A 17,332-nucleotide genomic window follows, 5' to 3' on the forward strand; every position below is an offset into this window, starting at 1 on the left:
GGGATGAGCACGGCAAAGAAGCAACACATACAAACACACGCACACACACACACACACACACACACACACACACACACACACACACACACACACGGACTTGCAGATTGCCTATGCCATCTCTCCTCTCATTGGCCACACGTGCCACTGGTTATCAAAGAGGGGTCCAGGGACCCCCAGCGTATGAGCACGGGATTTTAAACAGCTATAACTCCAGTTTCCAGCATGCCACCAAGTCCAAATTCAGTATGTGGACTTAGACCACCAATAGGGACGAGCATGAATTGCTGAAGCCCCGCCCCCTCTGTCCAGGGACCCCCAGCGATGGCGTTGGAACAACAGATGTTCAGGAGGCGGCGAAACACAACTTTACTCCGCCCACTCACCAATCTACCTGGCGCTATTTATACCCTGTCAGAACTACCCAGAAGCCCCTTATTCGCTTTCGTACATCCGTACTCAAGCTCATAACGTTTCAGCATCCCTCCACCACCCCTGTTCACCTCCACAGGTTGTGCTTTCCACCACTCCCTTTTCTCCTTCTATGTCCCTCCCCGTCTCTCTCCCTCCTCTCTCTCTCTCTCTCTCTCCCACTTCTCAGGTTCCTGCTGGGGGTATCGGTCCAGAGTGCCGTGCTGACTACGCCGTCGGCCGTCCGCGTGTACCGTGCTGACTACGCTAACGACCTCCTCCCCAAAGACTCCAGGGTCGGCGACCCTCCCCGGAACCCTCTTCCCCTCCCTCAATTACATTCTGTTCATTCATTCTGTTCATTCAATAAAATGTTAAACTTTCCATAAAGGTGTGTTTCTTCGCCTAGTGAATATGTTATGTCCGTCCGCCCGTATGAGCACGGGATTTTGAACAGCTATAACTCCAGTTTCCAGCATGGCACCAAGTCCAAATTTAATATGTGGACTTAGACCACCAATAGGGACGAGCATGAATTGCTGAAGCCCCGCCCCCTCTGTCCAGGGACCCCCAGCGTATGTTATGTCCCTCCGCCCGTTTGAGCACGGGATGAGCACGGGATTTTAAACAGCTATAACTCCAGTTTGCAGCATGCCACCAAGTCCAAATTTGGTATGTGGACTTAGACCACCAATAGGGTCGAGCATGAATTGCTGAAGCCCCGCCCCCTCTGTCTTCCCATTGGCTGGCCTTTACACAGCCATAACTCAAGTTCGCAGCATGCTACCGAGTACAAATTTTGCACATGGACTAAAACCACCAATAGGGACGAACTGTAATTACTTAAGCCCCGCACCCTCTGTCTGCCCATTGGCTGGCCTTTAAACAGCCATTATTCCAGTTTGCAGCATGCTACCAAGTACAAATTTGGTAAGTGGACTCAGACCACCAATAGGGACGAACTGAAATGAGTTAAGGCCCGCCCCAAAGGCACCGCTTCCTTCACACAGGGTGTGATTTTTCTTTTTCAAACAACATTTCAACATTTTTATTTAGATTTGTATTAACGCGAGAACAATGGCTTCCATTATAGCATGCTAACCTTTCAGGAATAGAAAGCCTGCAGTTTCTATTAGCTTGGATTCCCCATCGATGATGTCACTTGTCGGCGGGTTTCGGAACTGTCCACAGCACTCCTCTGAGACACAGACTGAGTAGACAAAAATGCTACCATATTCTAATGAGCAGTAGTGAGGACCAATTAAATGAAGAGAGGTTGAAAATGGGTGAAGTCGGCCTTTAAGGGAAGGAAGGAGGTTTGTAAGGACAAAGCGCTGCCTCAGCCTGCAAAGTGGCTGCTGTCCTAATTCAGCCAATTAGCCACAGCAGCACATTCTGCACAGTTTTGATGCTGTCTCCGAGAGGGAGCTCGCCAAAACTCCTCTCCCAGTCAGTGATGCTGCCAGAACTCACCTAAAAACCTCCACCGTGCAAAGTCAAATCCTCAGCGTTGATCTGACTTTCAGAGTACTTTGCAGTGGTTCTCGACCTTTTCTGGATCAGGGTCCAGTGCCAGTGTTGATTTCGTCGACTAAAACTGTGACGAAAAATGTTAGTCGTGACGAAAAATGTTAGTTTTTTCACTGACGAGAACTAAATAAAAACTAAATAAAAATTAAGCTATGATGACTAAAACTAAGACTAAATATATTGACAATTTCATCAACAAATAAAAACTAGACTAAAATGTTAGAGAGAGACTAGTGGAGAAGAGATACACTAGAACTAAGACAAGTCATTTTATGGTTGGTTGCGCTAGGGTGTGCATGCTGAACATAGCAGATCTACAAGCTCACAACGTGTCCCGCTGCAACGTGTTGTGAGCTTGTAGATCTGCTATTTTCAGCATGCAACCGAGTGTAAAATCAGCCATTACGACGCCATCAAGGCACCACCAACGTTCATTTCAGTCAGTATAACCTTATGATATTTTGTCGACTGAAACGAGACAAAAGCTAAAACATTTCAGATGACTAAAATATGACTAAAACTAAATGGAATTTTATTCAAAAGACTATGACAAAAACTAAATCAAAATTTTGCTGTCAAAATCAACACTAGGGCCCACTTGAAAATCTCAAAAGCGTTTGCGGCCCACCCATCTGACCACTTAACACGGCATGGTCAGGTGGGTGGGCTATGTGAATTTTCAGAGCATGTTTATTTTAAGATACTTTTTGGAGCTTTTCGGCCTTTATTTGATAGTACAGTGAAGGTTGACAGGAATCGGGGAAAGATCGGGGAGTGACACGCAGCAAAGGTCCATCAGGCTCGGGAATCAAACCCGAGCACTCGCTGTCAGGCTGCAACAGAGCCCATATGGTACGCGCCCCAGAGCAGTTTATTTTAATGATCAATCAGTTGATTGTGTTCTGGCTTTGATCAGTGGAACTAAGAACTAACATCGTATTCCTATTTATCTGCATAATAATGAAAACTCACTTTTCAAGGTTTTTAAAGAAAAAAATACCATGTCATTTATTTACTTCTTTTTTTTTGTGTCATTAAATTAATCATCATTCAAATCATAGTGTTTTGCCAATTATTTGGGGCCCCACTTGCAATACCCTCACGGCCCATTAGTGGGCTCCGGCCCACAGGTTGAGAATCACTGGTGTATCGGACCCAAATGGACACGGGTCATTTGGGTCCATTTGTACAGTACACAGAGGATTGTACGGTGTGGATGATGCCACACACACACAGCTCCTGCTTCAACCTCCCACCAATCAAATGTCCCACTCAACTACACACTAATGACTGCAAACCAGAAAGGGTGCACATTGATATGAATCACCTATGATTTCACATCATTTCACTGGAATATTTAATGATGGTTGGCGGTTGAGTGGGAGAGAGAGAGAAGAGAGAATTAAGCGTGAGAGAGAGAGAGAGAGAGAGAGAGAGAGAGAGAGAGAGAGAGAGAGAGAGAGAGAGAGAGAGAGAGAGAGAGAGAGAGAGAGAGAGAGAGAGAGAGAGAGAGAGAGAGAGAGAGAATTAAGCGTGAGAGAGAGAGAGAGAGAGAGAGAGAGAGAGAGAGAGAGAGAGAGAGAGAGAGAGAGAGAGAGAATCGGAATCCAGTTCCACCATCAAAGCCTTTTTGAGATAAGTGTTATTTTCAGTCTCTCACATTTCAAACAGTACAAAACACCGCGTCGTACCTGGCCCATTAGCTGTCATCCATTAATGACACTCTAGAACCGCGGAGGACGCACCTGACTAAACCTGATAGGCTGTCTTCATCTCCGGGGACTAGTTAGCGATGCTAGGTACTGTTTTATTTATAGCCGCGTTATTTTTTATTTTTTTATGACAGGACACCAGTAAAAAAAAAAAAAAAGATACAGTGGGTGATGACAATGAGGCTGTGCAAGTTGAGCTAGGCTTTGCCCGTGGCCGCCTTTGAGGTGAATGGGCGAAGTGAGGCAGATAGAGAGAGAGAGAGAGAGAGAAAGAGAACATACAGTGCAGTACACACACATAACAACATACTCTATGTGTGAATGTGTAGGAACATTTTCTGTAGGTGTAAGAACCTGTGTTTTCATAATGTATGCCTGCGTGCGTATGTGGCTCCTGTGGTGTTGCTGTTTCTAATTGCCATCAGTGAGTCATTATTCTGCACTTAGGATAACACTCTCTAATTGCCATCCTCTGGTGGCTTGTTTTCATATAGAGCGGCTGTGGACGCATTCATATTGTTTAGGTTCATTGATTGGTGTGTGCGTGTGTGTGTGTGTGTGTGTGTGTGTGTGTGCGCGTGTGCGTGTGATTAGGCAGACACACTGGAGATGGTTGGAGACACAGTCAGTGGAATGGCAAGGTGCCCCTATGACCCCAAACATGCCAATGTAGCTCTGTTTGCAGGTAAGGCACGCACACACACACGCACGCACGCACGCACGCACGCACGCACGCACGCACGCACGCACGCACGCACGCACGCACGCACGCACGCACGCACGCACGCACGCACGCACACACACACACACACACACACACACACACACACACACACACACACACACACACACACACACACACACACACACACACACACACACACACACACACACACACACACATAGCATGATGCAACTCACCATGGAGTCACAAAATGGTCCTAAATGAAGCACGACTGTTTCCAATCATCCACGCTTTTCTGCACACTCGCTCTCAACAGGGTGGTCCCTTTAAATATGTCTTCCTCGTCGATTCGATCACTGCTTCTCAATGCAGCTAGAAACACACTGCTGCAGGTTTTGCCTCCTGTCTGGCATTGCTCAAAAGGTTATTCTGAATGTAATGTCTGCATGACTCAAGTTAAATATGTTCAGTGTATCGCTTTAGGCCTGCTCTTATATCCTGGAGGGAGGGGAGGGAGGGGGGTGTTACATAGCATTCCCTGATTTAGCATGCTGCTTGGGTAAAAGTATTATCTTGAGAGCAGAGCCATCAATGGCAATTATAACTGTATTCCATTTGGTGCAATACATGCTTAAATCTATTTATTAGGTGAATATTCCTGACTGAACTAAATCCTACTATAACGCTTTCGATTTCCAAAATGAAACAGCTAGAGGCATACTCTTTAAATTGTCAATGTTTTCAATTGTCAATTTTAAAAGGTTTTCCGAAAATGACATTACCAACGTCGTACATTGACTCTCTGTGTGTACTTCACCGGATTGCAACACTTCACTCTAATCAAATCATCCACGGTTCTGTGGCTCAAACAATGCGCTGCCATAACCGTTTGCCCAGCATCCCATTATCCAACAGTAGAAATTATATTTCTTGTGGGTAGCTGTAATTATCCCATACAATTACATTTCTGACTGGTCAGCAGTGTTGTATTTACCACACAGCACCAGTGTTGCCAGATTCTGTGAGAGAAACAAGCAACCAGGTCTAGGAAAACCAGCTCAAAAGAAGCGACTATGGGCCACATGAGCAGTTAACATATACATCAGCTATTTGAAAATAGCAGATCTACAACCTCACAACGCGTCGCATCGCGACGCGTTGTGAGGTTGTAGATCTGCTATTTTCAAATTAAAAAATATTATAATAAGCAGATCTGGTAATCCTGCACAGCACTGTCATAACAGAGCATCATCCACTCCAGTGTGTTGGTCCAGTAATGTTGTCAGGGTTAGGGTGAGATATAATACAATGTTGCTTTATACTGGATCCCTGCCTCACTGTGTGTGTGTGTGTGTGTGTGTGTGTGTGTGTGTGTGTGTGTGCGTGTGCGTGTTTGTGTGCGTGTGTGTGTGTGTCAGAAGGGAACCTGTTCACTGCCACAGTGACAGACTTCCTGGCCATCGACGCAGTGATCTACCGCAGCCTTGGGGACAGCCTTGCCCTACGCACTGTCAAACACGACTCCAAGTGGTTCCGAGGTACCCCCACGTGCGCGTGTGTGTGTGTGTGCGTGTGCGTGTGCGTGTGCATTATTGCATGCATTTTTTGTTATTTCACGTTTATGTGTGTGAGCATTTCCGTTTCGTTTCTTTCGGTTGCCTTTCATGTGCACACGCTCATATTAGAATCACTTCTTCTCATGCTGTTTGTGTTCTGGTTGTTATCATCGCTGTCTGGAGGGCGCTGGGTTGAGTTTGCGTGCACGTCACTTAGCGTCAGGATGGATGTGTGTGTGTCAGCGGCAGTCAGAGCAAGAGCCCGGCTGACTCAGCACACAGTCAGTCCAGGCAGGTTGACAGCCTGCTCAGGTCATGGCCGCTAGATGAGTCAGTCAAGCTTAAGTCCTGTCTGCCCTCGTCCACATCCCTATCACGCTGCCATGAAGGAAAAAAAAGAAAAATAGAAAATGTACTCTGTAGAGTAGGGCACAGACGTCTGCCCTAGTGGTGGCACGTTGTTGCCGCGCTTCTGGCGCCACGTACTGTACGTCCCCTTTTGGCCAGTTTAACTTTTTCATGTCAAGGACCCCCAAATTGACACATATTAGCCTTGATAGAGAGAGAGAGAGAGAGAAAGCGACATGGACCCCGTGCCCCCATAAGAGAAGATTGTTACAGCCATAGCAGTGATTCTCCACCTTTTTATTTTCAAGGACCCCCCGTTTGATTTGCATTAGGGCCACGGACCCCCCTACTTGATACCATTTTGATCTCGGGGACCCCCGATCTGCACTGTAGTATCATCAGTGTTAATGTAACTCTGAGAGTGTACAAATGGTCCATTTGGTTCCATTTGTACACTCTCGGAGTTACAGACACATAAGGGTCCATTTGGTTCCCAAAAATCAATCATTTGGCTGGGGACTCCCTGGAATCCCCTCAAGGACCCCTGGGGGTCCCCGGACCCCACATTGAGAACCATTGCATTAGCCTACATGGGGTGTAAAAACACTCGACACGACGCAAGCTGTGTGACTAGTTAATCCGTTCTTCCTTGAGCCCATGATAAAACACGTATTCAAAGTATTGTCATGTAATGTTAATCTGTTCAGAAGTTGTGTTCATTTTTTATTTTTAGGGACTAGCAAAATCTGTGCGAAAAGTCGATCAGTTCTTCCTGGGCTCAGGTGGACCAACCTTCAACACCAACCTTTGTGTAAATCAATCCTTCAGATATCCTGCTAACAGACAGACAGACAGACAAACAGGCAGGCATGGAACAAAAACATCACCTCCTTGGCGGAGGTGGTAACAAGCAAAACGCAATAATTCTCAATAACAAAAGCGAGGCATGCAGCCGGTCCCAGGTGTCGAGTACTTAGGCGACAATCAAAGTCCCCAAAATATAAAAGGCGTGGTAAGACGATTATTGTCGGTTATGAAATCATGTCTCACCGTGAAATGAATTTAGGCACAGCCTTTGATTTCCTGTTTTTTTTTTCTCTCCACTGTCTCCCCTGCTGCCTCCTGTGTTCTGTCTTGGATGTGAATGACGTGTTGGCGAACGTACTGTAGACTAGACACTGTGCGATATTGACTCCCCTTCTCATGCTCCATCTATATTTCATGCACCTCTCTTGCTCTACCTTCCTCACTCTTTCACCCCAACCCCCCCCCCCCCCCCCCCTCTCTTCTGTCTGTCTACGTAGAGCCATATTTTGTTAGTGCCGTGGAGTGGGGAGCTCACATTTACTTCTTCTTCAGAGAGATGGCCATGGAGTTCAACTATCTGGAGAAGGTACGGTACAAGGGGTCGCTGTGAACTGAGCTCTAAAGACAAGTGGATATAAACAAAAATTACTTTGCACTTCTGTTGTTAGTGGTGTGCTGTACAGTATAGGTGTCAAACGGCCGTGTGCCGTGTTTTCAGAGCAAAGGTTTATTTAATGATCAATCAATCCATTGTGTTTGCGGCTTAGATCGATGGAACTAACGTAGCATATAGGACCACAATGTGTTATCCTTTAAAAATAATAATAATAATAGTTCTTGTTTCTCGGGCTCATGATGAAAACAAAAATGTCAAGGTTTTAAAGAACTGTAAATATGTATATATATATATACACACACACACACACACACACACACACACACACACACACACACACACACACACACACACACACACACACACACATACACACATACACATACACATACACATACACATACACATACACACACACACACACACACACAGTGAATGAACATCAGCAATAAAAAAGAAATATAGCCGCACACTGCCCAACCTGCACCACACAGCACAAATCTATTTAAGGTTGCAAAGTTTTGGTCACAGACGACCTCATGGGAGGTCGTCTGTGACCAAAACTTTGCAACCTTTATATTAGTTGAATGTCAGTATATCAGCCAGTTACTTTTTTTCTTGTTGCTTTTGTTTGTTTGCGGATCTAATCCAGCAAATTGTAATGCGATCGAACATCTCATGCCCTGAATTAGGCCTTATATTTCTTTCAGATGCTGTAACCTCTGAGCATTATTTTCTGCCCATATCTGAACGAGGGCCGCATCCTCCTGCAAATAAAGAATATGTCAATAACGCAAAACCTTTTTATCTCATAAATGAGCAATTCACATTTAGGGACGAGATGCGTGTGAAGGCATTTGCTTTGGCATGTTATGTTTACAGGGTGCATTGGAGAGTAGGTAAATACTTAAATGACATCGCTGTTTCATGGCTAAGATTGTTCAAAGAAGCAATTTTCTTGATGCACTGACATTTTCATGAATAATTGATATTAAATGTACCATTCTGAAACAATAAAGTGTCAAAACGGAACTTCATGCATTGCAAATAACATGCAAATGATTGTATTTAGAAATCACCCTGGAGCTGCAGAGATTTCTTTTGTGTGTGTGTGTGTTTTATGGAGATGGAAAAACACTGGAAATGATTCTTCCTTCCACAAAGTTTGCGTTTGAGTTTTATGCGAACTGTATTTTAAAAGTGATCTCTGTGTGGATGTGTACAACGTTGCATGTTGTGTGCACAGTCACACGTGTTGTCTGCACACTCACACGCGTGTGTACACATTCACACATGTGCACACTGACACTCACACTCACATGTGAACACTGTGTTTAACAATGTGTACTGTATGGAAGTATTTATGAATGTACATACAGTACGTCCTTTACAAAGGCACGCACATGATCCAAACCATAACATACCAGGTGCTGGACAGACTTTAACTATTCAAACGGAAAAAACGGCGTCTGCACACTCGATCACGCTTCCAGGGATATTTATTATGTTTTTATATTGCCACCAAAGGCAACGTTTGGAGCATCTGAAGAGATGCTTGTGGTAGTAATATTATACATCATGATTCAGTTTGCAGACTCTGTTTTTCTGTTTGCGGTTTGTATAGTTCACATGCATTTTCTTAACCACTTAAGCGCTATAATATGATAAATACTGTAGCAAAAATAGCCGATCTACGTTGCGTCGCAACGCAATGCGTTGTGAGATTATTTTTTTAAGGACGAATCGGAAATAGTTTTGACACATTTTGAGAAATTATGACATACTGTACATACATACAATTACATTGTTAATTGTGATATTATCAAATATATCAGACAGTCTACTGTTCCCAAAAGGAAACGCATGTGTTGGTCTGACCAGATGCATGGATAAAACAGAGGAACCCTGCTTGTTGTTCTAGGTGGTGGTGTCCCGCGTGGCGCGGGTGTGTAAGCGGGACCTGGGCGGCTCACAGCGCGTCCTGGAGAAGCAGTGGACGTCGTTCCTGAAAGCCCGTCTGAACTGCTCCATCCCCGGAGACTCTCACTTCTACTTCAACCTGCTGCACTCCACCAGCCCCGTCATCAGGATGCACGGCCGAGATATCGTCCTGGGGGTCTTCTCCACGCCGGCTAACAGGTACGTGATTAATTACACGTACGCTCGCACGCACGCACATGCGCACAGTTGGTGGCGCAACATCATTTCTACGCTTTACATGAAATAACACTAATACACATTCTACTGTTGAATTAAAGAAGGCACTAAAGCATTATTTTTCACTTTGGCTATTGAAAAATAGAAGATATACAAGCTTGTGAGTGCCGCGCTACGAGCTTGTAGATCTGCTATTTATGAACAACCATGAAAATGTGTGCAAATCTTTGAAAATATACATTTTTAAAGCGAACATTTGTAACTCAAATCTTTGCTTCTGGGGGGTCCCTGTAACAACATATTTTGAGATGGGGGTCGGCGGCCAAATACATATGATTTTTGGGGGTCCTTGACATGAAAAAGTTTGAGCACCACTTATATGGAAACGTATGTTTTTCAGAAAACTGTTGGGATTTAGAAGACATTAAGTAGAATCGGCTTCAGGTCTTAATGGGTTAATAGAACAAGGTGCAAGGCAAGAACAACAACGTTTCGATTGTGTATTACAAAGATTACGAAGATATGATAGACATGTGTTGCTCCAGTGCCTTCTTTATCCAGCTATATGTGTCTGCTCCTGAGATGCACCGGACCAGCATGATTAAGGCTCGAGGCGCGGTGGAACATCCCTTTATTCCTAACACATTCTACTGTGTATGTATTGCACACAGGGACAGATTAAGACTCACAGAGGCCCCTGGGCCAATTATCTTTGAAGACCCCCCACGCTACCCAGAATGGGCAGTCTGGTTGGCACAATTGGATTGTAAGGCATTTGTGGGTCTTGAAAGCACCTGTAGAGGCCTGTTTACCGGATTGACAGTCTAAGATTGCTCAATAGGTGGGCTGGGGGCCCTGTTAGGGCCACATTAATCTCTCAAGAACAGATTCTGCTCTCCGCTTGAATCTGTCGGGGGGGTTCGTCATATCGTGTACGCACTGGCCTACAAGTGGGCGTGCCTTCAGATCAGGAAGCAGGCCGCGCTTTACCCAAATCAAATGTAGTGGGCGGGATTTACGTGTCCGCCAATCCTTCCCCACTAGAAACAAACCAAAACTAATTTAACAATAGCGTCCTCGGAGCAGACAAAACCACGGAAAGATATTCACATTTTAACTTGCTCTTTCATCATAGAAACAAGTGGGCTTATAACCAAAACGATCCATGTTCTCTGGGAGAAGTGGTGTTAGTGTTCCGTGTAGAAATATTGTTAGTGGGAATGAAAACATAGTCGCACCACCGGAAGTGAAAGGCTGAAGGCAGACCAAAACCCCGGTTTCCTTGCGCACGTGTGCTACGTCGACTTCCTCCCAGAGCCAAGTGAGATACCACATAGGAACGGAGGGGCTTTGTACTGTATAGACTGAGGGGCCTATGTATTTCCCCGTTAACCTATATACATTTTAGTATTTTGTCATTGAGGCTTGTGGACCAAGGCTGCCCAAAGGTCCCCTGGTAGTCAAGGGCCCCTGGGCACTAGTCCCATTGGCCCCGTTTATAATCTGTCCATTATTGCACACACACACACACACACACACACACACACACACACACACACACACACACACACACACACACACACACACACACACACACACACACACACACACACACACACACACACACACTCTCTGCTGTGATGGTTGATAAAGAACTGCATCGCAGGCACACAGATCCATCAACACACACACAGTTCCCAGGGAGAAGGAGATGGAGACAGCGTGTGTGTTTTGGACTCACACTGTCCAGCTCGAAAATGTACTAGACCCCCTCTTAGCCTGCTCCTCTCTCCTTTGAAGTCAGAAAGTGAGAGAGAGAGAGAGAGAGAGAGAGAGAGAGAGTGGGGGAGACAGACGTGTGGAGGTGCACAGGTCAAGATCATAGGGTGCAGTGTAATTTAAGACACGCTGAAGGCTTTAGTAGACGGCCAAAGGGGCGCTTTCTGAAAGACAACACGAAGTTGGAAGAAATGAGAGGACGTTAAAGGGGAGGAGAGGAGAAAATGAGTGTGCTGGGGAGGAGAGAGAGGAGAGGAAAGGAAAGAAAGAGGGGAGAAAATAGTGGAGAGGAGAAGTGATGCTGGCTGGTAAATGGAGGATTAGGGGAGAGCGAGGGTGTCTGCAGAGACAGATAGAGCACCAACACAAATTGAACAACAGAGAGAAACCTGAAGCTGCAGAAATATTTATGTGCCGCCGCGTATACAGTATGCTGGCAAGCTATTTAAGCGCAATAACTCTCTCCATATGTAACATAAAAGGTGGGAAATGCTTGATGTGTTTTATCAGTTGACGCTCTTGTGCGCCTGTAAACAGTTTGCTGTCAGGAGGAGTCAAACACCGAATAACATTTTCTTAAAAAAGCTGCCGTGGGATGTTGTGCTCCATTAAGGTGCCAGGCGGCTGAGGTTTTATCACGCAGGGACACATTGGGTGCCCCAAAGCTCAATAATTTGCCGAATAAATCGACTCAGTATCAACCTTCTGTGGCTATTCACTTAGCCGATGCTATCTTAGGGGCTCTCGGCACATTAAGCCCATCTTGTACTCCAGGCATGTTCAAATAAATGCTAAGAATCATTTGAATGCTGCTGCCGGACCCAGGTATGGGCAGCATGCAGGTCTCAGCAGCATGCTTATTATTATCGCACAGCAAATGCAATGCAATGAATACGCAGTAAAATGCCCCAGTGTTCATTTATCTATAGTAACTCTGAGAGTGTACAAACGTAACTCTCAGAGTAAAATGAACACTCTGTTAAAGTAAATTAGCACTCAGTGTTTTACAGTGTACAGTAACGGCTGTAATTGTGTGTGTGGGGGGGGGGGGGGGGGCGAGGTCTTGAAGACATGCTAGTTAAAGGTACTGTAGGGTAAGTGATTTACTCTGGTTAAAATAAGTGTTAAATAGCTCTATATTCTGATAGTACTCATTGCTATAGAGTGTTTGTTCAGTAAAAGGAGTCTCCCATGTCTCTCCAGCTCTTTATTAAACAGAAAATACATTTTCAGTGCTCTCTCCTGATTGGCTTAAAATTTGTCACCTACAATTCAACAATTCAGACATTTAAATATTATTGCATTGCGGAACAAATGCAAAGACTTTAGGGTGGTCCTTCATATTAGGATGGTGATGTCGGCTGCCATTTTTCGCCGCTGTTCTAGCCACTGGATGGATTTTATATTCCCCCAGACATGCTGTATCCGTGGGTTGAGATCTCTGATCATCTCTAGCTATTATGGGAGAAAACATACCGGTGGAGACAACAGAGAGAGAGAGCGACAGACGGAGAGATAGAGTCGGATGACAGGGACTGAGCGACGGCAGAGAGAAGAATTAAGGATGAAGTTCGGGGGAAAAAGGGAGAGAGCGAACAGCGAGTGTGGGGAGAATATTAAGGAGGAGAAAGCGAGAGAGAGAGAGAGAGAGAGAGAGAGAGAGAGAGAGAGAGAGAGAGAGAGAGAGAGAGAGAGAGAGAGAGAGAGAGAGAGAGAGAGAGAGAGAGAGAGAGAGCGGGAGCGGGATGAGAAATGGAGGACATGAAGAAAATAGTCAAGGACAAGGAAGTCAATAATACAGAACATGCGCGTCCTCTTGTTTCTACTGTACAGTCGAGGCTGAAAGTGTTTAATCAGCAGCATGTTGTCTCTGTGAGTCCGTCTGGAGGAGGTTCACACCCACTGGCCGACGTCTGTGGATAGAAGAGGATGCAAACAACGTCTCAGTGTGTATGTGTGGCGTGTCAAATTACACACACACGCACGCATGCATGCACGCACGCGCGCGCACGCACACAATGGTTCCCAGATAGCAGAATTATCAGCATGCCATAGAGGAGAACCAGCTGTACACACACACAGGCATATGCTTGGGTAAACTGCTGCTGGCCGCTATTATAAATGACTGGAGAGAAGGAATGAGAGAGAGAGAGAGAGAGAGCAGGGCTTGGGTGGATGGATACACAGAGAGGGGAGGGGAGGGAGAGAGAGAGAGAGAGAGAGAGAGAGAGTGTACTTCAGCTTTGCACACAGTAAATAGACGATCTACAAGCTCAAAATGCGTCGCAGAGTGACACGTTTGTGAGCTTGTAGATCAGCATTTCCGGAGCACGACACTGGCACACACCTAAGTATAAATCTGGTTAGAGAGAAAGGGAGAGAGAGAGAGAGAGAGAGAGAGAGAAGGAGTGATGAAAGCCATAAACCTCACAGCAGTGCTGTGTGGCCTTCTCCGCCGCACTAAATGCTCGCCAGACAAATTGCCTCGGCTGGTAGGCGTGCAGGGAAAAAAAACAGCGTGACGCAGGGACCTGCTGAACGAGCGACTACACCGCTCCATCCTTAACTCCTCGCTCCGTGCGGCCCAGGAATCACTTTACAGTCGCACAGCGGCTCACCGCACCTATAATGACACAGTCTGCGGGACGCCGCTCTGTCCCTGCCGTGCGTGTGACTTGACACGAGGCATGAGAGAGACACGAGACACGGAGAGACGGAACGCCGGTGCCATGGAGAGGCTCGGAGCCGACCGAATTACCAAATTATAATAATAAGATCTTCTCTTGACCAACAATTGGGTCTCTCTGCATGCGGCCTAAGGCCTTTCCGGACTGGAGCGGGGATGAAAGCAAAGAGCTTGGGTTTCCTGCTGTGCTCCCACCTCGACACAAAAACATCTGCGGTACTCAGCAGTGGTGTAAAGTAACTAAGTACATGTACTCAAGTACTGTACTTGAGTTCAATTTTGAGGTATTTTTTACTTTATTGGAGTATTTCCGGTTTCCAGTACTTTTACTTCTACTGCACTACGTATCAGAGGCAAATATTGTACTTTTACTCCTCTACAATTCTTTGAAAACTTTAGTTACTAGTTACTTTTTTTACTTTGATTATTATCGCAAAACACACCAACCACTTCAGCCCTACAGTATATACATTTCGTCCATTTGAAAATAGCAGATCTACAAGCTCACAATGCGTCGCGGTGCGACGCATTGTGAGCTTGTAGATTGGCTATTTTCAAAATATTTTTTATACATTTTGAACTTGTGAAATGGGACATTGTGCGTAATGAGTAATTCTACTTTTGTACTTTAAGTATATTTTGATACCAATACTTTTGTACTTTTACTCAAGTACATTTTGAAATCTGGACTTGTAAGTATTTCTACATTGCAGTATTGATACTTTTACTGAAGTAAAACATGTGAGTACTTTTTCCACCACTGGTACTCATACAAGAGGTCAGGCGAGCAGCAGGGAACTGGAGACAAGACAGCGGAAAGTGAGAATGTGAAACAGAGAGAGAGAGAGAGAGAAAGAGAGAAAGAGAGACAAGGAGGGAAGAGGAAGGGGAAGGCAAGAAAAGGGAGATGAAGAGGTATCTAATATGCTTTGGCGCTTTATTTAGAAGGGAAAATAGGGAGGCAGATGTAAGGGGAGAATTTGCGAGGAGGTTAAGAAGACCTTGGGAGTGCAGTGTTGGCATCTTTATACCGTCTGCTCGGGGGCAGAAAGCAGAGAAACACCGAACAGAGCCTCATGTGTCTTAAATATATTAGTATGAGCTTGAATTGACCATTAAGGCCTTAGATACAGCTGCAGGACTGGACTAAAACTGGCTCATTAGGTCTCAATGGGGCTTAGTTGGAATGCATAGAAAACATTCCGTGCAAAGTGGAATTCCATGTAAGGCCTTCAACGGTTTATCCCACTTTACAAGCCAGGCCCCGGATGCTCTAGAAAGGGAAAGGGATTGAAGCGTGTGTCGTTTTTGCCAAATATAAATATGAATAATGAAACTGGAGGTTAATACAATAGCAACGATACACTTGAGGTCGAGTTATAGTACCGTGATAGTGGCACTTGTGTGCTGATATACAGTACGACCACAAGAGAACAAAGTAGTATAGGCAATTAGTATAGGTAATTAGCTGGGTCGTTATGAAAGCCACGTGACCGTCTGCGTAAACACAGCAGACGAGAGGGACATCGGGAGGACAAGGAGAAGGCGGGGAACAGGTTCACGGGTGACGGGAGAAACAGGAATCAGAGGGAGGATGCGCAGATGTGCAGGCTTTTCCCCCTGGGTCTGTAGCAGCTAGTGGAGCGCATCATTAGGTGGGAAACTGGAAATGGGGGAATATACTGTGTGTGTGTGTGTGTGTGTGTGTGTGTGTGTGTGTGTGTGTGTGTGTGTGTGTGTGTGTGTGTGTGTGTGTGTGTGTGTGTGTGTGTGTGTGTGTGTGTGTGTGTGTGTGTGTGTGCGCGCGTGTGTGCGTGTGTGCGTGTGTGCATGTAGCAGGTGTGCTACCAACATTAATCAAACAATAACATTCTACAAACCATGGCCATCTTTGTGGGTTCCCTGTCCACCCAGGGCCCCCGGAAACTTCTTAACATTTCATCCCTGTTCGGTGCCCCTGGCGGGAAAGGGAACGGTGTGTGCAGTTGACAGGAGAGTCAGGATTTCACTGAGAATATATTATACAAGTCATCGAGGCGCTATAGCAAGTCCCCTTAGGCCGGAGGCCGGTAGAAGAGGTTTCAGGAGAGAATGCACACACGGGGAGCTAACAAGAGGAGAAGTCTATAGGATAATAAGGAGATTTGCGTGGAATGAACACAAAAAGGCAGAGCCCGGGTCGTGACTGACGAAAGCCGAGCATGAGAATGACAGAATAATACAGCAGGGAATGAAGACAGATGGCAGAGTTGTTGGGGTAGTCGTAGAAAGTTTAGAGGTAGATAAACAGATTATCATGGAGAAGAAACACACAAAAAAGAGAGAGTTTGAGATGGGAGGATGTGACAGGTTTTTAAAACTTCTTCCTGCATGCTGCTCTAGTATCATTCTAAGGTGTCATTTATGTGTGGCGGGGGGTTGTGGTTGAGAAGGCTGACTTTGTGGAAGCAAGTTGACCTCTTTCACTCCAACACTGACTCCATACAGAGGCAGCCTAAATGCCTGTCAGTCAGACACTGTAAGAGAGAGAGAGAGAGAGAGAGAGAGAGACCAGATGGAGACGGAGCAATAGACAGGCTGGCAAAGTAAGAATGCAGAAGAGACAGCATCAAGTGAGGAAACAATTAGGAATTTACTACTGTACAAGCTTCCCCGTACGACACATAACGAAAATAGCCGATCTACAAGAAATGCAACACGTGACGCGATGCATTGTGAGCTTGTAGATATTTCAGCAGCTTTCGTTAAAAATAATTACATTTGGGGAACATTTTCGTCCACAATAGGGACACCAGGGTTAATGTGGTTAAAATGTGCATTACAGCCATGGACGAGGATGATGAGGGTGGGAAAATAAGCCTTTTTTTAAGCAGCACATAATGAACAGAAAATGAACGGGGAAAAGTGCTTCCGTCAGACACAGTGCCTTGCACTGTAAAATCCTCAGGGCCCTGTTAGTGTTAAATTAATCCCTCAAGAACAGATTCTGCTCTCCGCTTGAATCTGTCGGAGGGGTTCGTCGTATCGCGTACGCACTGGCCTACAAGT

General features: G+C 45.5%; 1 protein-coding gene across 3 annotated transcripts in view; it reads left to right on the forward strand.

Annotated features, from left to right (window-relative positions):
* sema6bb (sema domain, transmembrane domain (TM), and cytoplasmic domain, (semaphorin) 6Bb) overlaps window positions 1–17,332 on the forward strand; it is a 183,649-nt gene that overhangs the window by 105,341 nt on the left and 60,976 nt on the right. For 2 of the 3 annotated variants that reach the window (XM_084065609.1, XM_084065608.1), the window contains exons 7-10: window positions 4,245–4,335; window positions 5,754–5,873; window positions 7,544–7,632; window positions 9,584–9,801. In XM_084065609.1, the coding sequence (XP_083921735.1) occupies window positions 4,245–4,335; window positions 5,754–5,873; window positions 7,544–7,632; window positions 9,584–9,801 (518 nt within the window). The remainder of the gene's footprint in view (window positions 1–4,244; window positions 4,336–5,753; window positions 5,874–7,543; window positions 7,633–9,583; window positions 9,802–17,332) is intronic. The other variant, XM_084065610.1, reaches the window with a different exon arrangement.

This window comes from Gymnoscopelus microlampas (genome assembly GCF_963454915.1).
Source record: "Gymnoscopelus microlampas genome assembly, chromosome: 9".
Classification (NCBI taxonomy): domain Eukaryota; kingdom Metazoa; phylum Chordata; class Actinopteri; order Myctophiformes; family Myctophidae; genus Gymnoscopelus; species Gymnoscopelus microlampas.